General features: G+C 54.8%; 3 protein-coding genes across 4 annotated transcripts in view; 2 read left to right on the forward strand and 1 right to left on the reverse strand.

Annotated features, from left to right (window-relative positions):
• LOC126642301 (discoidin domain-containing receptor 2-like) overlaps nucleotides 1–5,712 on the forward strand; it is a 44,186-nt gene extending 38,474 nt beyond the window's left edge. The window contains 2 exon segments of the mRNA XM_050319775.1: nucleotides 2,015–2,164; nucleotides 3,349–5,712. Of these exon segments, the coding sequence (XP_050175732.1) occupies nucleotides 2,015–2,164; nucleotides 3,349–3,489 (291 nt within the window). The 3' untranslated portion in view covers nucleotides 3,490–5,712.
• A 1,817-nt stretch (nucleotides 5,713–7,529) lies between these two features.
• Nucleotides 7,530–21,654, forward strand: FAM166A (family with sequence similarity 166 member A). Its single transcript, XM_050319813.1, is given in 8 exon segments — nucleotides 7,530–7,585; nucleotides 11,515–11,684; nucleotides 15,315–15,631; nucleotides 16,545–16,659; nucleotides 17,749–17,796; nucleotides 17,799–17,842; nucleotides 19,721–19,838; nucleotides 21,559–21,654. Coding segments are annotated over 8 exon segments (957 nt in total). The 3' UTR covers nucleotides 21,648–21,654.
• Nucleotides 21,636–23,809, reverse strand: TUBB4B (tubulin beta 4B class IVb). Of its 2 annotated transcripts, XM_050319807.1 has the most exons (4): nucleotides 23,679–23,799; nucleotides 23,463–23,571; nucleotides 23,259–23,369; nucleotides 21,636–22,846 (listed from the first exon to the last, which is right to left on the reverse strand). In XM_050319807.1, exons 1-4 carry the CDS (start codon nucleotides 23,733–23,735, stop codon nucleotides 21,786–21,788), a joined length of 1,338 nt encoding a protein of 445 aa, XP_050175764.1. In that variant the 5' UTR covers nucleotides 23,736–23,799; the 3' UTR covers nucleotides 21,636–21,785. The 2 variants fall into 2 exon arrangements, with proteins under 2 accessions (XP_050175764.1, XP_050175763.1); XM_050319806.1 differs by having other exon boundaries at nucleotides 23,259–23,571; nucleotides 23,679–23,809.
• Between the last annotated feature and the right edge of the window lie 1,462 nt (nucleotides 23,810–25,271).

Raw genomic sequence — 25,271 nt, forward strand, 5'->3', positions numbered from 1 at the left:
GCTGGACATAACTCATGTCCTGGGAAAGGAGTGAGTCCTTGCAGAGACAGCACAGAACCCTACAAGGATTTGGGATGGAAGGGACCTTTGGAGGTCATCCAGTCCCACCCCCTGCCATGAGCAGGGACACCTTCCACCAGCCCAGGTTGCTCCAGCCTGGCCTTGGACACTTCCAGGGATGGGGCAGCCACAGCTTCTCTGGGAAACCTGTGCCAGGGCCTGCCCACCCTCACAGGGAAAAATTTCTTCCCAATATCCCATCTGTCCCTGACCTCTCTCAGTGGGAAGCCATTCCCCCTTGTCCTGTCCCTCCATCCCTTGTCCCCAGTCCCTCTCCAGCTCTCCTGGAGCCCCTTTAGGCCCTGCAAGGGGCTCTCAGCTCTCCCTGGAGCCTGCTCTTCTCCAGTGAACCCCCCCAGCTGTCCCAGCCTGGCTCCAGAGCAGAGGGGCTCCAGCCCTTGGAGCATCTCCATGGCCTCCTCTGGACTCTCTCCAGCAGCTCCCTGTCCTTGCTGTGCTGTTCCCAGGGCTGGGGCAGCTCTGCAGGGGGGTCTCACCTGAGGGGGCAGAGGGGCAGAATTCCCCCCTACCCTGCTGCCCACGCTGGGGGATCAGCCCAGGGCACGGGGGTTTGTGGGCTGGGTCATGTTCAGCCTCTCCCCCACCAGCCCCTCCAAGTCCTTCCCCCAGGGCTGCTCCATCTGCTCATCCCCAGCCTGGATTGATTCTGGGGCTGCCCTGACCCAGGGGCAGCACCAGCACTTGGCCTTGTTAAACCATTGTCCCCATGGGCCCACTTGATCTTGATCTTGTCCACGTCCCTCTGGATGGCATCCCTGCCCTCAGCCCTCCTCTGTTCTCAGCCATCATTCTCTTCTGTGCCTGCCCTTCAGGATTCCTGCTGGAATTGTAAGGAAGTTGCCTTCCTGGGCTTATTTTCCCAGCTGGGAAGCTCTGAGGGGCAGGGACAAAACTTTCTGAGTTTCAAGAGCCAAGTCTGGTTTTGAGCTGGGGTTTGGTTTTATGTTTAAGGGTCCTGCTGTCTTCCCTCAGGAGACTGTTCCACCCAGCCTGCAGGCACTTCCTTAATATTCAGCCCTGTATTTCTTTCTCAGAGTAGTTGATGAGATCACTTGGTTGCATTTTTATTTTTACAACATGCTCTCCACATACCCAGAAAAATTGTAATTCTCTCTGGTATAAAGGCTACCAGGCCTAGGCTTTCCTAAATTCACCCTCTTTTCCTGGTTACAGCTGCATCTCAACCAGAAGTCACTCCCATCTTCTCCTTGTGTGAATGTCTTCTAAACCTTGCCAGGCTGCAGGGGTTGCCAGATAGAGCCTGGCCACTGCAGGGCTTGGGTGTTCTCAGCCCAGACAGGCCCTCCAGCCCCCCAAGTGTTGTGTGTTATTTTCTGAGCTGTCTGGTTTTTCTCCATGAACACGTCGTTCCAAACACAGCCAGTTTGGGCACATTTTTGGAAGACACAAAACAGGGACAGCAAGCACACTGTCACACTGGCTTCTTAATGTGCAAGCATCAAAATGATCTCGGAGTTTTCTCTGAGAGTCTGGAGTCTGCTGCAGCTCTGCTTTCACCCCCAGGGCTTTGCTTTCCCCTTCAGAGGCTTTTCTCTGTTCTCAGCTGTTTCAGGTGCAGGCAGACAGTGGCTGTCCACCCCCCCAGTTCATTTTCTGCTTCAAACACTCTGTCTCAGGAGGGCCACAAGTCTCTGGCTCTCTCTGGGACCTGTTCCCTGTTAACAACAGGTTTGCCCCAGTGAAAACTGCACCTTCTTGGAGCTGTCCCAGGGGTGCCACGACTGCTCCTGCCCCACAAAAGCCATGCCCCGCCTTGGCCCCTCTGTGTGTGGCTGAGAGCAGCTCCCCTGCTCTGCTGGGAGCACTTTCCCAGCCGTGGATTCAGCTGCAGAGGGTGCAGACTGAAAGGGGTTTTGCTGAAGGGGGGCTGTGAATCAACCCTGGGCTTACAAGGTGCTTTTTCTGTCCACAGGGCAAGTTCACCACGGCCAGCGACGTGTGGGCGTTTGGGGTGACCCTGTGGGAGATGTTTGTGCTGTGCAAGGAGCAGCCCTACAGCCTCCTCTCGGATGAGCAGGTCATCGAGAACACCGGGGAGTTCTTCAGGAGCCAGGGCAGGCAGGTGAGGAGGCAAACACAGCTCCTTCCTTCCCTCCCTGGAGCTGGTCCCATCCAGCTGGATGTTCCCAGGGCCTCTCTGCTGGTCTTAACCTCATCTGCAGGAGTCTCTGCTGCTGCTACTCAGCTTCTCACCTGTGTCCTGCCTCTCCTCCCCTTTATCTGGCCTTATTGCACCAACTTCCCTCTCTTGGAGTCCCACTGGAAGAATCCTTTGGCCCTGTCCAGTGCTTCTTTCTCATTATTACACTTTACTCTGCCCTGTCCTTGGCTTTTCCAGGCTCTCCTGCACAATTCCTTTGCCAGCTCTCTCCCCCCAGCAGTGCCTCTGAAAGATGAGGAAGCACTTAGGGAGGTGGGGAGGGAGGATTTGTAGCTCCCCAGGGATTAGATACTCCCTGTAGTATCTCCACATAACCCAGGAGGCCTTTGGCCATCTCCCAGTTGCTGAAGGGCTTCCCTGTGTCGTTCTGTCCCCTCTCAGTCACTCCCAGGACTGTGCACCCCACTGCTGCTGCCCTCCAGAGACACCAGTGCTGCTGCAGGATGCTCCAGCTCCTCAGTACCCAAAACTGGAGTGCCAGTTCAGAACAGTTCACTGTTCTCCTAAAAATCACCTTCAGCACCAGAGAATTAAGGGAAATAAAATTTAGGGGGTGGTTAATCGCTGTCTCCCGATTAATACAGAGCCTAAAAGATGTGAGCCTAAAAAACGAGAGGGGGAAATAAAATCATTCTGCCAAGCTGTGCTGTAGAAAAGCTCTAAAAGGTGTTTTTTCTGTCTCTGCTAACAAGCTGTCACGATGCTTAGAAAGCCTCATGGGTTGTCTACGGTGAGTTGAAAGTATTTGGATTTTACTGTGGTAAATATGGGTTTGGTTTGTGTTTTTTGCTGTCTCCTGGAAGATGAATCCCTCTGAAGCATTCATGCTTTCTGGGAGACAAAGGCCTGTTTTGTGACTAGCTCATCAGACAAGTTGGCAGAGTGTCCGTGGTGCTGTTTGAGGTGGTGTTGGGGCTCTGTGCAGGCTCCACTGCCAGGCTCGGGCTGCCTGGATTTCACTCCCTGCATGGTGGCTGTGTCTTGTGAACCTGCAATGGGACTGTCCTTTGGTGTTCCTTTAGCTAAAGGTTCGGTTGTTCTGTGCAGATCCCACTGAAATAGCTGTGACTCTCTCTTCCTTTCAGATCTATCTCTCCCAGACTCCTCTGTGCCCTAACCCTGTGTTCGACCTGATGCTGAAGTGCTGGAGCAGGGATATCAAAGACCGTCCCACTTTTGACATGATCCACCACTTCCTGCTAGAACAATTGGAATCAAACATTTGACTCCAGAAAGAGAGGCAAACTGTCGAGAACAGAGTGACTTTTGGGGTCTCTTTGCCTGTTGCTCACAGAAGATGGCCAGGCCACCTCGCTCCCCTCCCCGACTGGGCCCTATTTAAGTTGAGACGTCCATGGCAGCTGCTCGTTCTCTTGGCCATGGTCTGACACACAGGACCAGAGGATCTCGTTTGGTTGAAAAATCATCTCCTCTTCTGAATCATTTCCTGGGAATACTGTGAGAGGGGGTTTTATTGGATACTTCAGGCGAAAGGAATGAGTCAAACTTGGAGGGACTTGGAGCTCTCTCCTGGCTGGAAGAGAAGGCGCCGGTCGGCGAGAGCCACCGGAGAACAGGTTTCTGGAAGGAAAGACTTGAGCCTTCTAGAGCTATTCCATTAAATCAGATGGAAGTCTTGTGCACATTAGCAAGTGTTTCTGTGTGCCCTCACTACACACGGCAGTGAGAGGCCGGAAACGTCTGGAGCTGGGAAATGGTTTAACGGACTCGGGAACTGACGGAGCATTTTAGCAACCCTTTGGGATTGTAGACGCTGCCAGGGTCTACAGAGGATGCTGAAACAAGAGTCCAAGATGATGTTCTGTTTTCCTGTGGTTGTTAAGCACTGCTTTGGTTATATATGTGCATTTTTCCCCACACTGGATTTTTTTTTTTTTTCTAGAAAAAAAAATTAATTTTGAAAATGAATGTTTAAAGGGTCATGGGAAGGTCCCTGCGGTAGAAGATCTTCCCCTGCCCTACAAATTAAGGCTAGGTAGGGAGTTTGTATTGAGAAGTAGCTGATACTGTACTACTGTCACTATGTAGATTTATTAACCTAATGAACTTGTAGCCACAATGGACTGATGTGCAATTAATCCTGTATAATTACCCATCAATATGAGATCTCTAAGTCAATGCTGTTACGTGTGAGAGGGAACTCAGATTTGGTGAAAGCGGGTGGCTGAGAGCAGAGCCCTCTTTGTCACTTGTCACAGCTCCCGGGGAGGGGCGGGAGCAGCACACGGGGCACCCGCACGTGTGTGCCCGGTGTCAGGGGTTCCTCCCCAGCTCTGCAGCAGCCTCATGCCATCAGCTGGGCAGGGGCAGCTCGGCCAGGCTCTCTCACTGCCCCCTGCCCCGGGAGCTGGGCTGGCACATCCCCTCAGGGGGGTCTGTCCTGTGTTTTGGGTGCTCCCCGCGCAGTGCGGGGCCGGTTCCTCCTTGAACTCGGGGTTGGTTTGTGTGTGGTGCCACAAACAGCTCATTCTCTGGAAGGTTTTAGAGGGCTCTGAAATCCATTTGGAGTGAGTTAGAGAGTTCAGTGTGTTTCTACAATAAATCCATTGTGGATTTACCAGGTGCCTGGGGATGCTATTCCCTCTTTAATTGTTTAGCGAGATACTTAGGACCAAACCAAACATTTCATAAGCTGGGAGAAGATGAAAGCTCAGCACTTGGCTTTTTGGTTTTTTGGGGTTTTTGTTTTTTTTTTTAAAGCAGCATCCAACATAGCATATATTTCCAGTAAAGATTAAAAAGATAATTTTTATCTTAGCCACAAGCACAGATGCCCGGCTGTCTGTGCTGGGAGCTCTGAGAGAGGGCACTGCTGAGAGGGAGGCAGTGTCTGAACAGTTACAACACAGGGATAATTGTGTGGAGAGAAAAAACCCTGCCTCTGAATTGGCAGATGCCAGGCTGGAGCGTGGCATGGCTGTGTCTGCTCCCTGGGCACATCAGACTCCCTTGGGAAGTTTCCCAGCCCAGGAGGGGCCGTGCCCGGGGTGTCCTGTCCTGGCTGTGTGGGGTGTCCCCATCTGAGCTGCTCCTCTGAGCCCCTTCATGGCTGAGCAGCTGGAAGGCCCAAGACACCTCCTGTTCCCTGCCCAGGTGAAGCTCAGCCCCAGTTCCTTGCCCTGTGAGCGGAGGGGAGCTGCCATTCCCTGTGTGTGCCACCTCTCCAGAGCTGGGTGGTGGGAGCTGGAGTTGCTGCAGCCTGTTGGGCACCTGGCAAACCACTCAGCCGTGGTATCTCTGGAGTGTCTGCCCTGTCCCAGAAAATGTACCCCAGTACCACAGAGCCCTGTGCGTGGTCCCCTGTGCTGTAAAGTCACCAGACAGGCTCTGTGCTCCTGCTCCGTCGGGATGTGCTGTTCCTCCAGTGACAATGTTGACATACCAAGTTTCTCTCATATCAATAAATTCTAATGATAACCTTGACAAAAGTGAATTTCTGCTTCTTTTTTTAGCCAGGTGTCTGCCCTGAGCACTGATATTTTGGTGGGATTGTTCAGGAGCTCTTGGGTAAGTGTGTGACCCCCAGATTTGGAGGGAGCAGCCCTTGACCATCTAAAGAAATGAGCTTTTAGGGAGTTTCTGGAAATGCTGGAAAGGTACCAGCCCAAGGCCCCTCAGGCAGGTGGGACCTGGAATGCTCTGGGGTTGTTGGTTGGTGCTGAATTTCAGCAAGCAACTTTTCATCTTAGTGGTAAAATCAGATGCTTTAGGCTTTGTAGGTCCCTTTATCAACCTGTCCACTAAAAGCTGAGCTAATTTCAAAGCTCCTTTGGGCTGCTCTGGGCCTGACCCATCCAGGCTTTGAAGATCTCCGAGGCAGGAGATGCCACCCCCTCCCCTGACCCTGTGCCAGGGCTGTTCTGTGCCCACAGAGGAGAATTTTTCCTTGTGTCTGCTGGGCCTTCCCCTTGTGTTCTGTGCCTGTTCCCTCTTGGTCTTCCACTGTGCACCTCTGAGAAGAGCCATCCTACCCCTGGCACACCCATCCACCCTGTGGGCCTCACATCTGCTGATCAGAGCTCAGGTACTTGGGCAAACTCAGATGCATTTTATAAAGGCTGGAAATACCAGATCTCTCAGTTTAGGCACCCAAGGACAAGAGTCAGGCAGAATTTTTATACCTTCAGATACAATTTTGGGGGAATTGAGGCACCTAACAGGTGAGAACAACCCTAAATACTCAACAGGTTGCCCAGAGAGGTGGCAGATTCCCCATTCCTGGAAATGTTCAAAGACAAGTTGGACAAGACTGAGCACCCTGATCCAGTGGAAGGTGTCTGTGCTCACTGCAGGGGGGTTGGACTCAATGGGCTTTAAAGGTCCCTTCCAGCCCAAACTATTCATTGGTTCTGTGATTTAAGGATTCTGTGGTTTCTGGTAAGCAGCTTTGAAACCTTCAAGTGATTCTGCAGCCACATGGCCAAGCTCTCCAAGGCCAGGGGGGACTTTGGCAGTGAATGAGGCTGGTGACTGGTACTGGGGTTGGTGGAAACGATGCTGGTGCCAAACAGGCATGGGGGGATCTTTGGCTTGGGGACATCTGGGCACAGTTGCTGTGGAAAGCCAGGAAAGCTTTTTTGCAGGGCAGGTGGTGGTGGGGGCAGGTTTAGATCAGATATTGGGAATAAACTGGTCCCTGTGAAGGTGGGCAGGCCCTGGCACAGGTTACCCAGAGAAGCTGTGGCTGCCCCATCCCTGGAAGTGTCCAAGGCCAGGTTGTTCGGGGCTTGGAGCAGCCTGGGCTGGTGGAAGGTGTCCCTGCTCGTGGCAGGGTAGTTGGAACAAGGTGATTTTTATGGTCCCTTCCATCCCAAACCATTGGAAGGTTCTGGGCTGTTCAGTGAACAGGAGCCCCGTGTTCTTCAGCTGCAGGGGGGAGAGAAACCCACCACACACAAGACAGCTACATGGGAATGGAAGAGCCTTTATTCTGCAGGGAACTGGCAGGGAAGGGTCACATCCTCAAACAGCCACACTGGGAGGGCAGTGAGGAGCAGGGAGAGGAGGGCTGAGCCTTCCCCTGAATCCCTGAGCCTGTGCCTGGAGGTTTCTGTGGCAGCAGAGCCTGTGGGCAATGCTGGCCTGGCCAGGCCAGGGGGGAACAAAGAGCTGTGTCCAGGAGAACCTGAGGAGTTCTGTGCTGCAGATGGAGCTCTGTCAGGTGCTGACATCACAGAGGTTCCCCTGGAGACCACTGGGGCTGTGTCTCCTTCCCCCCTCCACCACCACCAGAAGTAACATCACCATGGCAGCCTCCAGGGGGAACAACATCTTCCCCAGAAACCCCTACTACCTCCCTGGGTAAGTGCTGAAGTTCATCCAAAAGGTCCATTTCCAGTGCAAATGGCTCTGGCTGGGATCGTGTAGTATTTGTGACTCATGATGTTTTGGGGTTTTTTTGTAAAGACTGTTAAATATTCCATGTAACATGGACCTTCCAGCAGGGTAGAATTGCAGACCATGGCAAAGCCAAAATTGTTCTCCCACTTTTTTTTGTTTTGGTTTGGTTTTTTTGTTTGGTTTTTGTGGGGTTTTTTTTGTTTGGTTGTGTTTTTTGGGTTTTTTTGTTTGGTTGGCTTTTGTTTTGTTTTTGTTTTGTTTTGGGGTTTTTGTTTGTTTGTTTGTTTGTTTCCGTTTCTTTTAAGCTGCAAAATGTTACCACAGCTACTGTGCAGGCTTCCCAACTCTCATCATTTTTGCATCCAGGATTTTTGAAAGTCTCCTTTGAGTAAATAGTGGCATAGACATGACACTCTGTGGTCAATGGGCTGGACCACGGTCCTGCTGCCAGGCCTGGAATGAGGCAGGGACTGGGGATGCTGATGGGCTGGTCCACAGTCCCCTCTAAAGGCTTGGAAAGAAGGAACCAAGCTGCCATGGGTAAGAGGGAAGGAGTTACAGGGAGAAGGTAGGACAGGAGTGGCAGGAACAAGGGATGGGCTTCAGTGGGAACAGAGGAGTTGTGTGGGGGGTCCTGTGGTCTGAGAGATTTGTGAATGGGTTGGGAAGGGCTGGGCAGCCCCTGGGGGAAAAGCAGCTGCTGTTGGCACAAAATCACTCAGATTGGCCCAGCCTGAGGTGGGCTGGTGCCTGACCAGGCCTGGCACAGGGAATGCCAGCCCTGTCCCCTCTGGTGCAGGGCAGGTATGGGCAGGAGGCAGATCCTGAGCCACTGATAGAGGGTGGAGCACATTCCCTTAAGCTCTGCTCCTGCAGTGCTGATCCAATCAGTCCTCCCCATTGCAGTGACATGCAGGATTTTTCCATTACTGATCTCTGTACCTTCCACACTTACATAAGCTCTGGGGTTGGGGTTTTTTGGCATATTTTTGCATTGCTGTGGCCATCTGATGTGATTTTCTGTGTGTGCTGTCAAAGCCATGTGCTGGCAGGGGCTTGGGAAAGGGGAGGAACAGCAAGGAGGGGGCTGTGGCTGGGCTTGCACCCCCAAAAGCCTCCAAACCTTCCCTTGCCTGTGGCAGCTGCCCCAGGAACAGCTCCAAGCCCCAGCACAGACACAGCAGCTGGGGCTGCTCCTCTCCAGGGCTGACACAGCTCTGAAGGCAGGAGGAGCAGCCAAACTCTGCTGCTGCATTTCTTGGGGCTGTGCAGGCTCCCCCCAGCCCTGTGGGTGCTGAGGGTGCTGCTTTGCATCTGCTTTGGGTGGCTGAGGGCAAGGAGGAGCTGCCTGAAGGGCACTGCCAGAGCCCAGCAGACAGTGCTGTGTCACAGATGTCACCAGTGACATGTTCTCCATGTGCTGCTGAACCCACCAACACCATGAGGGTGCCAGAGCAGGTTGCTGTCCCTTGGGTCAAGTGCCACGTCCTGCACTTTGGTCACAACAACCCCATGGGCTGGGGACAGACTGGGGGGAGAGCAGCCAGGCAGGAAGGGACCTGGGAGTTTGGATTGACAGGAGGCTGAACATGAGCCAGGGGGCCAAGAGGGCCAATGGATCCTGGCCTGGCTCAGGAACAGAGTGGCAGCAGGAGCAGGGAGGTGATTCTGCCCCTGTGCTGGGCACTGGGGAGGCCACACCTCGAGTGCTGTGCCCAGTTCTGGCCCCTCAGCTCAGGAAGGACATGGAGGGGCTGGAGCAGGTCCGGAGAAGGGCAATGAGAGGGCTCAGCCATTGGAATGGGCTGCCCAGGGAGGGGGTGGAGTCCCCGTGCCTGGAGGGGTTTGAGCAGAGCCTGGATGTGGCATCAGTGCCATGGGCTGGGTGACAAGGGGGGTTGGTCTCGAAGGTTTTCTCCAACCTGGTTGATTCTATGAATGGTCACAGCAGGAGTCTGAAAATGCCAATGCTGTGCTTGAGAGCTTTGGGAAGCCTTTACCCAACGAGTGGGATGGTTTGGGATGTTGGTGCACAGAGAAGGGGTCAGTCCATGAATCCTGGGCACAGCCCTGCCCGGGCTCTGCAGAGCTGGGAAGGGTTTGGAGCTGAGTGAGGATGGGCCCAGGGCCAAGGTTCTTCCCTGAGACCAGGGAGGCAGAGCAGGTTTGGGTGTCACAGTCTGGGGAGTGGTGATGGGAGAGATAGGGCTGAGCAAGAGCAAAGGGAAAGGGGCTCAGCCTTGGGCCAGGGGGTTGTTACTGCTCTCCAGCGAGGCCTGAGAGCACCCACTGCAGCTTGAACTGGAAAAATGGGGATCCCTTGGGGTCCTGCATCACAATCCCAGCACAGGGGCACAAACAGCCCTGCTGAGGTTGGTCTCTTCCCCAGGCTTTTATCAGCAGCACTGGAACTCCCTCCCTGGCAGGTCCCTTCTCCGGGCACCCAGACTGACTCGCTGGGCTCCTCAGGTTACTCCTGTTTAATTGCTGGGCTATGGAATCCTCTCTCAGCCCAGCCATTACTTTTGCTCATGATCAGAATCCCCTCCAGCCACCCTGTAATTACCCAGGCTGTGTCATTTGTGCTCTTGCTCAGCTTTATCATCCCGGTGCTGCTTCCCCGTGTTGCAAGAACTCCTTGGGAGCCCCTGGGGCTGAGCCATCGAGCTGCTCTGGGGAGGGATCCTGCATGCAAAGTGGGGAAACCTGCCCAGTGTGAATGCACAGCTCTGCTCGCTGCTGCCTAAACTATTTGGAAGGGAAAGTACTTACTCATCATCTTATGATCCTCATGCATCAGCTGGCTTTGTCCCCAGATCCACCACGCTGGGCCCATTGACTGAGTGTGTCTGTCTGTCCACTGCCACTGGCAGCTCTGCCTGCCTTCAGTGGTGGAGTAACATCAGCATTAGGAAATCTGAGACAGGAGTAGCTGAAGTTTCTCGTGGTGACTCGGAGCAGAGCCAGAGCTCCAGCACCTGCCCTACCCTCGGCCACCCAAAATCACACTGCCTTGTGCCAGGGCTGAGAGCAGAGAGGTAGCACAGAGATCCCCAAAAAATCAGAGCCCAGGGCTCATGAACTGAGTGGAGAGGGGTGGAGGGTCCAAGCGAGGAAATTTTCTGAATTTTTTGAGTTTCAGTATTGGGGATTTCCCAGTTGCTCACTGTGTCAGAGCAGAGAGGCACTGCAAAGCTTAAACTGGGGCATCTTGAACTGGGAATGGCATTTTAGCTGGGAGTTTGTGATGTCAGCACTGCCAAAGTGACCAGTCCGGGCTGTGCTCCTGCTGGGAGTTTTCCCATCCCCAGGTGCTGCTCCCTGAGCTCATCCCGTGTTCCTCCACAAACCAAAGCCTGTGCCTGTACATGCCTGGGAATCCATGAGCCACTTTTCGTGCTGCCACATGAAAACACGTGTGTGAAAGCCACACACACCCTCCTGGCTTCATGTGGAGCCTTCTTGGTTCTCCCCTCGTGCTGCTGCTCCAGCGGCACCAGCTCTTCCCACTCAGGGGCACATCCTGTGCAATCGCCTTCCCTGGGCTCAGGCACTGCCAGCTGCTCCTGGACATGATCTTTCCAGCACACAAAAGCTCTGCAGCAGATTGGCACTGCCAGAGGGCGGGGTTAGGTGGGGATATTGGGAGAAATTCTTTACTCAGAGGGTGGGCAGGCCCTGGCACAGGTTGCCCAGAGAAGTGCCCCATCCCTGGAAGTGCCCAAGGCCAGCTTGGAGCAACTTGGGCTAGTGGAAGATATCCCTGCCATGGCAGGGGGGTGGAATTGGAAGGTGTTTAAGGTCCCTTCCAACTCCCACTGTGATTCCATGGTTATCTCCCAGAGGGCACCTTCCCTCTTGGTGATGCTCTGGTCTGTTTCCCTCCCCAGCTACACGGGCTACGTCCCTCAGTACACCTTCAGGTTTGGAAAAACCTACGGCAGAACCACCCACGATGTGCTGACAGACCCTGCCGTTGCCATGAGCCCTCGCTCCGTGCTGGCCCCGCTGCACAAGCTGAAAACCGTCAGTGAGTTCAGTTCCCTCCTTGGGCAGCCAGGTGGGCAGAGCTCGGGTCTCGTCCCCCCGCCAGGATGGACCCTGCTGATGAGCACAGACCTGCAGGGGGGCCTGTGCCCATCCTTGGTAGGGTGAAAGGGGGCATTTCCCTCGTGGTGTGGGAGCACAGACACTGGGAGGGCAGCACGGTGAGGGGTTGGAGCTCTCGGCCTCAGCTCTTGAGGGTGGGGATTGTCACGTTGGTGCCCAGTGGAGAGAAGAGTTTTAGCTCCCAGGTTGTCTTCAGCTGGATGAAGACAAGTGGTTTTGTGCCTCTTTATGAACTCACTCCCTGATCCTCCCAGATTCCTGTCAGGGTTTCCCCCTGGCTGGGTTAAACCCCCTGCAGCCTCTTGCTCACAAACCCAAAACGTGGCCCAGAGTAGCTACTACAGGGAAAATGACCTCTATCCCAGCCAAACCCAGCACAATTCCACAGGCTAAACCCCATCTTTCTGGGGAGGTTGACTCTCCTACCTCCAGTCCTTTCCTGACTGGGTTTGGTTTGGCTTCTTGCTGCTCCTCAGCTCAGCAGAAGGGTTCCTGTGCCTTCCATTTCCCTCCTCTCCTTCTCTTCCCCTCTTCTGCTGATGAGCCCCACCTCCTCCATCAGACACTGAGACCTGCTCATGTGGACTCCCAGTGCTGGGAATTTGCAGGAATATCCCACCAAATCCCAGTCCCTTGGGGCAGTGTCTGGTCCCTGCTGAGCAGATCCAAGCCAGGGCACAGCTCTGTGATCCTGGTCAGCCCCGTGGGAGCCCATTTGCCATCTCCCTGAGGCTGAGCTGTAGCTGTTGGGGATTCCTGGACAGTGGGACTGAGTCTTCTCCAGCCTGACCACAGGGATAACGTGCCCATGTGGGATCTGGGTCTTTATTTCCTCGGGGATGCTTTCCCATTTCTCCCTGAGAATTCACACCACATAACTTCTTCCAAACTGTCGTCCTCCCTGATTTCCAGGATCCAGCTCTCCACCACACAGATGGTGTTTACAGCCTCCATTCCTGGACATTGAAATTTGCATTTCCTCGGACTAAAATAGGGTTTGGACGGGCCCAACCAACCAGTTGACCCAGTTGCTCTCTCTCATTATCCCACCCTCACCCTGGTTCTCTCCCCATCTGCAGCTCAGAGCTCATGATTGCTGCTCCTCAGTGAGATACTGGAGAGAGTGGTGAATTCCCCATCAACAGCTCCTGCTGCCCAGCTGTGCAATCCCTTAAACCCTTCTCTGGTGCTGCCCTGGCTGTTCTATGATGGAGATCAATGAGCTCGTGGCAGTGTTGGGCCTGTGGTGGCCTCTGGCAAAGTTGGTCTCGAGACTTTTTCTCAAGGTCTGGTTTTGACAAAGCCTCGTTGATGGGCACCAAGGACTTTGCTGGCTTCTGTCAGCTGAATCCCACATTGTTTTCTGGCTGGAAGGGAGGTCAGGCTCTGCTGCTTGGGGATATTTTGCCTCTGGAGAGCAGGGACAGCACCCAGGGAATGGCTGGAGCTGTGTCAGGGCAGGCTCAGGTTGGATCTCAGGGAAAGGTTCTTCCCCCAGAGGCTGGTTGGCACTGAACAGGCTCCCCAGGGCAGTGGGCACAGCCCCAAGGCTGCCAGAGCTCCAGGAGGGTTTGGACAACGCTCTGAGGGACAGGGTGGGATTGTTGGGGTGTCTGTGCAGGGCCAGGAGTTGGACTGGACGGTCCTGGTGGGCCCTTCCCACTCAGGGCATTCTGTGATTCCATGGCATCAGCCAGGGCTGTGCTGGGTTATCCATCATCCACACTGGCACTGAGGAGGTTGTGGCACAGGCAGGAACCTGACCTGAAAATGTGGACATTTACTCAAATCAAATGCTCAGAGCTCTCCTGGCTTTTCATTTAGTGCTTCACTCTGCCTTTCTGAATCAATCAGTTTGCAGAACCCAGGGCCATAAGAAGGAGCTCATGTGGTTTTCTCAACTACAAAACAATTTAAGCTTCCTTTTGCTTTGGTTTGTGGGAGAAAGAGAGCAGATGCAGCATCCTCATTAATAATGAAGTAAGAAATAAGACAAAGTGTGCTTTAAATTTTGTACACTGGATTGAAAAATCCCTTTCATCAAGGATTTTTCTTTATTTTGTTGACAGCCTGGACACTTGATAATTCAGCTACATAGAGCAGATTATATCTACTTCACAAAGTTATATACAGTACATTTACTTTATCATACAATTATGAGCACATTGCAAACCCAAATGCCCACCAGAAGTTTATGCACTTGTGGCAAGGGGCAAATTTTGCTGTGCACTGTAATTCCCCAGAAATTGTGGAATCATTCAGGTTGGGAAAAACCTTTGAGTTCAACCATTAACCCAGAACTGCAGATGAACTGAGTCTCTCCAGATGGAGCCTTTGCTGGAAGATGGTGCCTCATCCCTGGGGCTTTGCCCTGGGATGCAGATGTCCTCCCAAGAGGAGGTCACAGGAAGGCTGTAGTGACCAGAGGGTGGAAAAATAATGACCCATGAGCACAAAAATGGAAGGAATTTGGTTTGTTTTAAAAAGACAAGGCTGAGATGGTCGCAGCTTTCCAACAAGGAAACGGTGGTTGTGGGGTGTAGGAGTGATCCTGCTCTGAACTGCTGAGGAGGGAGGAATGGGCTTCCCTGCTGGCACAGAGCACGAGGAGGTGCCTGGGCTGGGGCTCACAGGGGGCTGGGACACCAGGGGAGCCACGTCATGGGGGATTTTTAAGGGAAAATCAGGCAGAAGTTGCCAAGCCCAACTGTCCCTGCGCAGTGTGGATTGGTGGGGCTCTGTCCCTGGTTCACAGTGGAGATATTTAGCATATACTGGCTGTGGGATAAGATTTTTATGCCAGTGTTACAGCAGAGCCTTTCCTCGATGAGCAGCAACAGTGCCAGTGCCAGAATTCCTCGGTGGGGCTGTGTTTGGGGTGAGCTGATGCAGCCACGGGGAGTTTAGGATACAGGTTGGGTTTTATCACAGAATCACAGAGTATCCTGGGCTGGGAGGGACCCACAACGTCATCCAGTCCTGCACAGACACCCCAACAATCCCACCCTGTCCCTCAGAGTGTTGTCCAGACCCTCCTGGAGCTCTGGCAGCCTTGGGGCTGTGCCCACTGCCCTGGGGAGCCTGTTCAGTGCCAACCACCCTCTGGGGGAAGAACCTTTCCCTGAGATCCACCCTGAGCCTGCCCTGACACAGCTCCAGCCATTCCCTGCAAGTGCCTGGTCTTAGTGTGAATGTCCTGTACAGGCATTGAACCCACAACTGTGGTGTTTTTAGCACCCTGTTCTGACCAGCTGAGCTCATCTCTCCTTCCTCATGGCTTGGCTGGTATTTTAGAGTTTGGGTGACCCTTGGGAATACACGTAAAGTCATTTGACTTGTATTTGTGCAGGTTTTTTGTGCTGTTTTCCCTGATGGAGCTGATGGCGCTCACAGCCTGTGTGATGTGCAGGGAGTGGACTCTCTTATCCTTTTAATCCCTTCCAACTCAAGCTATTCAACGATTCTATGCTGTTGAACTCCAGCTTCCTTTCCCATCCTATAGAGGGACGTGGGGGGTGTCCAACACCACGGGAATCCCTCCCTGGGCCACTCCTTCCTCCTGACTCTCTCTGTCCCACAGGGTACTCTCCTTATGATGCTGCAGCAACCTCTCCCGAGCTGCTCCTGGGGCCCAGGCCCATCCTGCCGGGGCCGGGGCGGGCGCAGGAGGAGCCCATGATGGTGCACATGAACCCCACGCACTGGGAGCGCCCCGCGGACACGGCCGCGCCCGGCGCCCACCAGACCTGGCCCAACCAGTGGGGCCCAGGGGGGCTCTCCCTGCACCCTGCGGCCGACGAGAGGGAGAGGCAGCTGTCTGAGGTGCCCTTATCCTGCTGCCAGGGAAAAGGGCCTGGGTCCGGGCAGCTCTGCGGCCCCTGCGAGGCGAGCAGGGCGGTGAGTGGTGGCGCGGTGAGGGATGGGGGATTGGGGACTGCTGGGCGTGGGGGGATCTCCTTGGGGCAAGGGGGTGAGGGTGGAATCTCATATGGGTGTGGAGGGCAAAGGGCAAGGGTGGAAACTCTGGAGAGTTGCACAGAGGAAGGTCAGACACATCAGTGTTCCCAGCTACTACATCTTCTGGCAGTTGTTTTGATCGTTAGTTGTGATTCCTAATCAAAAAGGTTTCTCGTTTGGTTGGGCTTAGCTTCAACCCCAGTCACCAGATCCTGCTTTATGCTGGGCTGAGTGGATGCCCTTGGAGCCCTGATCCCACCCTCCTCCTGCTCCTGAAAACAGAGCCCTCCCAGCACCTTTGGTTACTGACCCGACCCAACCCGAATTTCCCACCATCGTTACCCCTCATTTAAACCCAGGTTTTGGGATTTGCCTGTGGAGCTGGGGCTGTTGAGCCTCCCACAGCTGGTGTCACTCTGGACCAATGTGTGCCTTGCATTCCCTCCCAAGCCACTGACAGCATCTGTCACGTTCCAGCAGCCGTGGCTCTGCAAATCCTCTGGAGGCAGAGATTAGAGGTTTGACGTATGGAGTCAAAAGCTGGCTTGGATATAAATCCCAAGAAGGGGTATTCCTGCTCCTTGCCCTCAGAAACAGATTTGCAGATGAGTTCATGCCCAAAGCCCCCCTTGCTCTCCATGGGGATTTTGCAAAGGTCTCTGCAAGGTCTGCTGCTTGCTCATCCTGTAACTTGACTTTACCAGAAATCCTTGGAATAGCTCTGAATACGAAGCTGGGAAGAACTGGAAATGGCAGTTGCCATTCCCAGGCCCTGGCAGTGATTTAAGCAATGGAGCCAAAGGGAAGAAGTGGGGTTTACTGGTGTTTATTTTATTTCTTCTCTATTAAACAGCTCGAAACTGGAGGCTTCACGCTGCCAGGAGGGGCTGAGATCCCATATGAGGAGCAAGAAGATCCATTGCCAATACTGCCTGTCCCAAATGCCATCCGACAGAAAGTCACTTTAGGTAAAAGGGAGAGGGGAGGTCACATGCAGCACGATGTCACCCTTTGTCCCCCATGGGGAAACCTCAGAGGCACCAGCTCCTTTGGGCACTTTGGGATGGAGGATGCCCCCGCTCCCCTCCATGCAGGGGTGTTTCCTTGGGGTGCTGTCACTCCTGTGGATGTGATGCTGAGAGCCAGTGGGCAGGTGGAAGGGATTCAGGAGCCACCTCAGCTCCCTGCAGGCTCCAGGCAGTGAGGAGGGACAGGCTCTGGGCTCTGTCCCACCCCAGTGGCTCTGAGCATCTGTTCCCACTGAGGCAGTCATTCCTCTCCCAGAAATAAGGTGTTTTCCTGAATCACCAGATCCACCCACAGGGGTGTGTGGCACCACCACAAAGGCATGAACCCCGTCCCACAAGGTTTACCTTGCTCTGGAAGAAGGTTCCTGTGCAGCAGCAGAACTGTGATGGGTGTTGGACTGAGCTCCCCCTCCAGGGTCCAACACCAGTGGGTGGGATATCTCACTCCACAGTGGCCCACAGGAACACAGGGATCACAATATTTCAGTTAAAATGAGAGAACAGCCATGCTTTAAGATGCAGAAGACAAATTTCCCTCTCCAAAGCATCCTTTTGGAAAGAGGGAGCTCTGGATGCTTTTTAGGTTCTACCTCTCTGTATCTTATGTAGTTTTAGACTTAATATAAGTTTCTTTTCTGGAAATGTGTTGGATGGGCAGAGCAGATGAGGAGGAAAGGTTGGACACCTGGTTGTTAGTCCCTGAATGGGTATTAAACTGGGAGAGAACGTGAAAAAGCTGTTGATGTAAAGAAAGACTGTAAGAAAATGGTTTTTCCATACTCTTGGAGAACAACAAAAATCACTTCAGCCCATTGTGTTTTCCTTGGGAATCATAAGAAAAAAAAACCTCTTTCAGAGAAGATATTTCAGGTGTAAGAGTTAATTTTACAGTTTAAATAGATTAATTTTTCCTTCCTATACTCTGAGGATTTATATCCATCCCAGGCTCCTCCACTTCCAGACTGGGTGGTCCTTAAATGATATGTGTGTTCTCAAGCAGAAAATGTTCTCTCTTGCCTCCATCCAAAGGGTACACTGGATTCATCCCCTGCTTCACCAACAATCTTGGTCTGACCTACATCCCGGTGTGAGGAAGGCAATGAAGGAATTTGACTACTACCAGGTAGATTACATAGTGCTGAAATAAGAATGTGCACAGTGTGGATGCTGATCCACCTGAATTTTCAGTGGTGGGATCAGAACTGGGTTATGAGTACAAGCCAAATCAAATGCTATTGGGTAATGCTGGGGAAAAAAAAAAAAAAAAAGAGTGATTAAATTCTGTAACTTGTTTCCTTGGGACATCAAGGGAGGATAAATGAGTTCATGAAAGGATTAAGCAAATCTGCTGAGGGCTGGGTCAAAGGTGGCTGTTAAAAACGTTGCTCTGAGTGCAGAAATACAGGATGCAATTCTCTGCACTTCCCTTATGGAATATCTCTTCCCCATCTGGATGGCAGTGCTGGATGGCTTCCTGTGCCGCTTGGGTGGATGTGTCTCCCTTTTAATTGGCTGCAAGGCTTTCTCCTTTACTAACATCATTTGTCTTAAAGGGACCTAGATCTTCTCTCTCCTCCTTCCGGGAGAAATATCCCTACGGGAAAACTGTGTTTTAAGAGCCACATCATGGGAAAATGAGATCCCTCCCACAGCAGTTAATAGTTCGCGTTCAAAGCTGCACATCCCTTCCTGCCCCTGGGGTGGAGGGAGACCCCCGGGATGCAGGGAGACCCCCGGGATGCAGGGAGACCCCTGGGATGCAGGGAGACCCCCGGGATGCAGCAGCATCTCTGGTCCAGCCCCGCTGAGCGCACATGAGCTCACTAAAAGCAGGCTACGACATTCCAGCCCTTCCTGCTCCCCGGGCCCCGCTGTCCTGCCTCTGATGTAGGAAAAAACATGCAAGATTGAGCATCCCCAGCTCAGAAAAATCAGCTGGGGAGGAATGAGTCGGGGGGCTGAGCGCGCAGGGCAGCGCCGTGCTTTGCCCGAGATGTGTTTCCCTGCTCCGGCTCCCTTCTCCTTCCCTGCTGCCTTCCGCGAACAGGAATTGCGATGAGCCACCAGAACAAACCCCAGGCATCATCCAAACTGAACGTGCTGTTTGCAGAGCCTTTCTGCCCCTTTGCAGTAAATCAGGGAGGAGGTGTCCGGGCCCGGTGGAATCCCGGCTGGCTCAGCAGCACCGAGGGAAAAGACACGCAAAAGGAGAGAGAATCACACCACAATTCCACCTAAGATGGCTTCTGACTGCAAGCCACTAATCTTCTGCCCTAAATCTCTGTTGCCCTAGGAGACGCGCGGGGCTGTGCCGTGGATCGCTGCTCCCCGCCTGCACCCGGCAAAAATCACCCCCTTCCCTCCCCAGCGCCGCGTAAAGAGCCGCGGCCACAAAGGGCTCCGTGGGCCCACGGTGTGACCCCCCCTCCGAGGGGTGGCACAGCTCCAGACACACCTTTAGGTGGCTGTGACACCCACCCTCCTGCCCAGCCCCGCGGAGAGCAGGGACACGCCCGGCAGATGATTTACACTCTCCCTTCTTATGCTCCCTAAGCCTTCCTGTTCCTCCCGGCCTGGGAATTACAGGCTAATTGCTGTTTGTGAGCACTCGTGGAAACACAGAAGGGGTCAAAGTCAGCACAGGTGTGCCCAGCTCCAGCAGGAACTGCTGGCTCACAGCAAAGCACGAGGCATTTAGGGCTTGGGGATGATGCCCAAGGTCTGCAGAGATCCTTGGGACTTGGACTTTTGCTGGGCCAGGACTTGCTCTGGGCACTGTCAGAGGCTGCTGCCAAGCAGAAAAATTTATGGAGTGCAAAAAGGAGAGATTTCAATGTGGCTTTTAATGATAAAAAAGCAGAACTGGAAAGAGAATAGCTTTATGTTGGTTTAAATATTTTATGTAATGTAGAGTCAAAGCACATGACTTTGGTAAAAATAGTATGTTTTAAAATAAACCGTTTCATGTTGGTGTGGGTTTTTTTTCCTTTTGTTTTCCCAGATTTTGAAGAAAAATCCACCTTTCACCTTGGGCATGAAATTTCCCCTGACACACTGGCCAGACACCAAAATCTACAACAGTGGTGGACTGAAACCTGCCTACACGGGCTTTGTGCCACGTAAGTTCATCAGCTGAGTGAAAGGTGAAAGTCACCAATACTAATTACTGTGCTAAGTAGTGCTGGTATTAGCTGGAGTGGCATGGAAGTGAACAGATGCTGAAATGTTGCACACAGGTAGTAGATTTTTTTTTTCTGGTCTGTGCCTGCTGTGGGAGAGCCCAGAATTCCCACTGCCAGGCTCACCAGGCCACAGTTCCAGCCACCACCCCCTTACTGAGGCAGGAGAGACTCAGTGACACCCCACTGGTCACATGTCAGGGAAGGGATTCTGTTCTGAAAAGCTTAAAAGTCTGAGAAAAAGCAAAAGGTAGATGATACAAAGGGGTTGAGATGGCACAAGAAGCGTGGGAAATGGGACTGGCCATCAGGACATGTGCCTGCCTGAGCCTTGTCAGGTCTTGGTGCTGCCTGAAAGGAGATGTCTGGAGGAATTCTGTGTGTAAGGGGAAGGTATCAGGCTAAATTCTCAACAAATCAGCAACTAAGACATTGCTGTGTCACAGCTCAGAAATGTGGGTGGGAAACCAGAGAGAACCAAACTCATGGCTTGTCCTTACTGCAGTGCAGAGGGAAAATAATACAACAGATAAAACGTGGAAGAATTGAAAGCAAAGAGTGGGGAAACCATCCTGGCAGGGCTGGGCTGTGGCTGATGGAGAGGCTGAGGCAGTGAGTGTGTCTTTAGTGAGACTTGCAGCAGGACCTGGGAAAGCCAGGCAGGAAAAGCCAAGCTGGACACCCTACCAGTCAGGGAGCAAGAAAAACCCACCCTAAAATCAAGGGCAAAAAACTCCTCAGTGTTAATTCAGGCTTTAGGGATCTGTTGCCATCTTTCCCCCTCCAGCCTGTTCTGTGCAGGTCTGACATTCCCACTTCCCTGCCTCAGGAGCCACCAGAGTCAGCACAGCTTTAACTGCTCCAACCAGTCTGGCTCTGGGTGGAGAAAATTAATTAAAGCAGAAAACCTTTAAACCAAAGCAGTTATGATTTAGAACCCTGACTGGTATTTCTTCAGCAGGGAAGCAGCCTGTTCCCTCCTGTCCAGCTTTGTCACTCCAGGTGACACTGAACACATCTTTTCCACAGCAAAAATGTGCTGTGTTAATAGACAGGGTTTTCATGAGACAAACCAATGTCACTGCCAGGTGTTCAGCTCACCCCAAAAGCAGAGGCTGCACCAACACCTGACTTAATTTCAAAACCCCTACAGTGATTTAAGCAGTGCTGTGTGCAGTGTGCGTGGGACAGCTTTGGTGTCACCTGTCCCCAGCTCGTAGGTGCCACCCAGCCTGTCACAGCTGTCCCCAGCACTCCTGGGCCCGGCCACAGCTCCCTGCTGGGTCTGTAGAGCTGAGGAGCTGCTGTGGACCAGCTCAGGGACACCCTCAGTGCTGTGGCACTCGCTGGCACCATTTCATGCCCAGGCAGCTCAAACCTGCAGTGGCCCCTTGGTGCCCAGCCCAGCAGCTGCTCAGCCCCTGCCAGGCTGCACAGGGACCTAAATTTAGCTACAGCTTGGAGCCAATCCCACCCTCCGTGTCACTGTGTCCCCCCTCCAGCAGTACCTGACCACAGTGGAATAGCAGGAATTTCTCCAATCCCCACAGCAGGGCTGTCACCGTGCCAGTGACACGGCAGGCGTCACCTGGCCAAGGGCAGCAGAGCAGGGGGGTTGCCACGGGGTGCTCGTGCCAAGTCTGCCGCTTTCCTTTTCCAGACCTCCGGGACTTGTACGCGCTCACCTATGGGAACGGCACCCGGGAAGCTTTCCGGAAAGAACAGAGGAGACGGGGCTTTGCACTGTGAAAACTGCTTTAATGGTGCCTGTACAGCATTGCAAGTGACTCGGAAACAGCAATAATAACACAACACGAACAGAACCTTTGAATGAGAGAGAGTTCATACAACTTTAAACAAAATTTACAGGTGTTCAACTGCATAGCTTTATTCTGCCTCCTCCTCAGCCTCCTCCTCAAACTCCCCCTCCTCCTCGGCCGTGGCATCCTGGTACTGCTGGTACTCAGACACCAGGTCGTTCATGTTGCTCTCAGCTTCTGTGAACTCCATCTCGTCCATGCCCTCGCCCGTGTACCAGTGCAGGAAGGCCTTTCTGCGGAACATCGCAGTGAACTGCTCAGAAATGCGTTTGAACAGCTCCTGGATGGCCGTGCTGTTGCCAATGAAGGTGGCAGACATTTTGAGGCCGCGAGGTGGAATGTCACAGACCGCTGTCTTAACGTTATTGGGGATCCACTCAACAAAATAGCTGCTATTTTTGTTCTGCACGTTGAGCATCTGCTCGTCCACCTCTTTCATGGACATGCGGCCCCTAAAGACGGCGGCCACCGTCAGGTAGCGGCCGTGGCGGGGGTCGCACGCTGCCATCATGTTCTTGGCATCGAACATCTGCTGGGTGAGCTCTGGCACGGTGAGAGCCCGGTACTGCTGGCTCCCACGGCTCGTGAGCGGGGCAAAACCAGGCATGAAAAAGTGCAGGCGAGGGAAGGGGACCATGTTCACCGCCAGCTTCCGCAGGTCAGCGTTGAGCTGGCCCGGGAACCGCAGGCAGGTGGTGACACCGCTCATGGTGGCCGACACGAGGTGGTTCAGGTCCCCGTAGGTGGGGGTCGTTAACTTGAGCGTTCTGAAGCAGATGTCGTACAGCGCCTCGTTATCGATACAGTACGTCTCGTCCGTGTTCTCCACCAGCTGGTGCACCGAGAGCGTGGCATTGTAGGGCTCTACCACGGTATCTGACACTTTAGGGGAGGGCACCACACTGAAAGTATTCATAATTCGGTCTGGGTACTCCTCACGGATTTTGCTGATGAGAAGGGTACCCATGCCAGAGCCTGTGCCACCACCCAGGGAGTGAGTAAGCTGAAAGCCCTGCAGACAATCACAGCTTTCTGCCTCCTTCCTTACAACATCTAACACAGAATCGACTAATTCAGCACCTTCCGTATAATGGCCCTTTGCCCAGTTGTTTCCTGCTCCGCTCTGACCTGGAAAAGAGCCATTTTCGTATTAGATTACGGTCACTGCTTCCTGCTTATTGCTTGCAAGCAAAGCTTAAGAGCATCGAGCTCCACGAAAAAGCTTTCATCTTATCGAGCGCAAGGGCTGTGGTTCCACACAGGCACCTCTGCAGTGGCTCAGCAGGCACACGGAAACATTAATTATCAATGATACAGCAGCCACTCCATTTCTCCCGGTGCGGCGAGGGAGGCGGCAGCGAGACTGAGAAAGAGCAACGACCTCTGGTGCCGCCCGGGAGCTGCTCCCAGCCGCAATCCCGGTGCTCCACGCCAGGATTAGCCCCGGCGGGGCCGGTCCCTCGGAGCATGTGCGGCGGGGCAGCCCCGCAGTGCCCGGCCCTGCCCCACCCCGCGGCTCCTCCCGCCCCCGCGCACTCACCGAACACGAAGTTGTCCGGCCTGAATATCTGCCCGAAGGGCCCGGAGCGCACCGAGTCCATGGTGCCGGGCTCCAGGTCCACCAGCACGGCGCGGGGCACGTACTTGCCGCCTGCGAACACAGCGAGAGCCGTCACTGCGGCGCCGGGGGGGGCGCGGGGAGCCCGGGGGAAGTGGGGGCGGCTCGGGAGGGGCCCGGCCCTACCTGTGGCCTCGTTGTAGTAGACATTGATGCGCTCCAGCTGCAGGTCGCTGTCCCCATGGTAGGTGCCGGTGGGGTCGATGCCGTGCTCGTCGCTGATCACCTCCCAGAACTGCCGGAGAGAAGCGCGTCAGGGCCGGCCGCGCCGGGCCGCCCGCGCCCCTCTCGCCCCACTTCTCCCCTCCCTCCCCTTCCGAAGCTCCCTGTCCCCGCCCGGACCTTGGCCCCGATCTGGTTGCCGCACTGCCCGGCCTGCAGGTGCACGATCTCCCTCATGATGGCGGCTGCTGCGAGCGCTTACTCGGATCCCAACCTTCCCCCAACCGACTCTGACTGCGTGAGGCAACCGCCAGCCCTTATATAGCAGCGGAATGCGCGCGCAGCCGCCTTTTCCCCGCCCGGGAGCCCACGCGCAGCAACGATTGGCTGCCCGTAGCGAGGCTCCACCAGCGAGACGATCCGGTTGGCCGCGCGGCTGTCACTCAAGCCGTCGGCTCCGCTTGGCCCCGCCCCGCTGTCTGTTGGCTTTGCCGTGGGGGACCCGCGGCCCGCGAGTGCCCGCCCCGCCCACCGGGCGCGCTCCCCATTGGCCGAATTGAATGATTGATGTCGCGGGCGATTGGCCGGCGGCCCCGGGGGATGAGCTCGCGCCGCCTGATTGGCCGCGGGGGCCGTGCCCCGGTAACCGTCGCAGTGACTCCGCAGCGGGCGCTGGGCGGTGGCCGCCGCAGCCGCCCCTTGGCGGGCGCCGTGTGCGCGCTTTGCGCAGCGGAGGCGGCGGCTCCTCCTCACTGCGGGACAGGTTCCCCGCGGGTCCACAGTGATGGTTCTCCTGTTTTCCCCCGTCCCGCTCCCCGCCGGGCCCGTGTGCGCCGCAGCGGCTCTGGGGGGAGAGGAGGAGGAGGGCGGCAGGGCCACCCCGTGTGCGCACGCGCGGGCTGCGGCGGCGTTCCAGCACTTTCTGGCGCGCGGCCCCGCCCGAGGGGCGGCGGGACCGCGCGCGCGCGGCCGTTGTCATGGCGACCTCGCGCGCGCTCGCGCCCGGGGAGTGGGGGGGGCGGGAAAAGGAGCTGGGGCGGGACATGGCGGGAGGGAGGGGGGGAAGTGTGAGGGCACGGGAGTCTGTGAGGGGCTCGGAGGGCTTGGGGAGCTGGGAAGGGAGCGTGAGGGCTTGGAGGGCTGTAAGGACTCGGGGCTGTGAGGGGACTGTGAGGTCTTGGGGAATCTGAGGGCTATGAGGGACTATGAGGGCTCGGGGAGCCTTGAGGGTTCTGGGGCTGTGAGGGCTTGAGGAGTCTACTGTGAGGGGGGAATTTGAGGGGCCGTGAGGGCTCAAGGGGCTGTAAGGACTTGGGGGTCTGTGAGGGGAATGTGAGGGCTCGAGGGGCTTTGAGGGCTCAGGGCATCCAACCATTGTGAGGGGGCCATGAAGGTTCATGGGGCTCTGAGGGCTTGGGAGGCTGTAAGGACTCGGGAGGCTGTGAGGGGCTATGAGGGTTTGGGGGTCTGTGAGGGGAGTGTGAGGGCTCAGGGGGCTGTGAGTGTTGTGCTGTGAGGGCTCAGGGAGTCCAGCCATTGTGAGGGGGCCATGAAGGTCCATGGGACTGTGAGGGCTCGGGGAGGCTGTGAAGGGCTGTGGGACCATGAGGGCTCTTGGGCCAGGCTGAACCGTTCAGTGCCAGCTCCCCTGCACTGTGAGGGTGACTGTGTGAGGTGGGTGCTGCTCACCAGGGCTTCCCCTTGGTGGCCCCTCCGTCCCGAGCTGCATGTGGGTGCTGCAGCCCTGTCACGAGGCAGCCGAGCACCCCAGGC

This window comes from Myiozetetes cayanensis, unplaced genomic scaffold (genome assembly GCF_022539395.1).
Source record: "Myiozetetes cayanensis isolate MyiCay16 unplaced genomic scaffold, myiCay2020 scf23, whole genome shotgun sequence".
In the NCBI taxonomy this organism is placed as follows: Eukaryota; Metazoa; Chordata; class Aves; order Passeriformes; family Tyrannidae; genus Myiozetetes; species Myiozetetes cayanensis.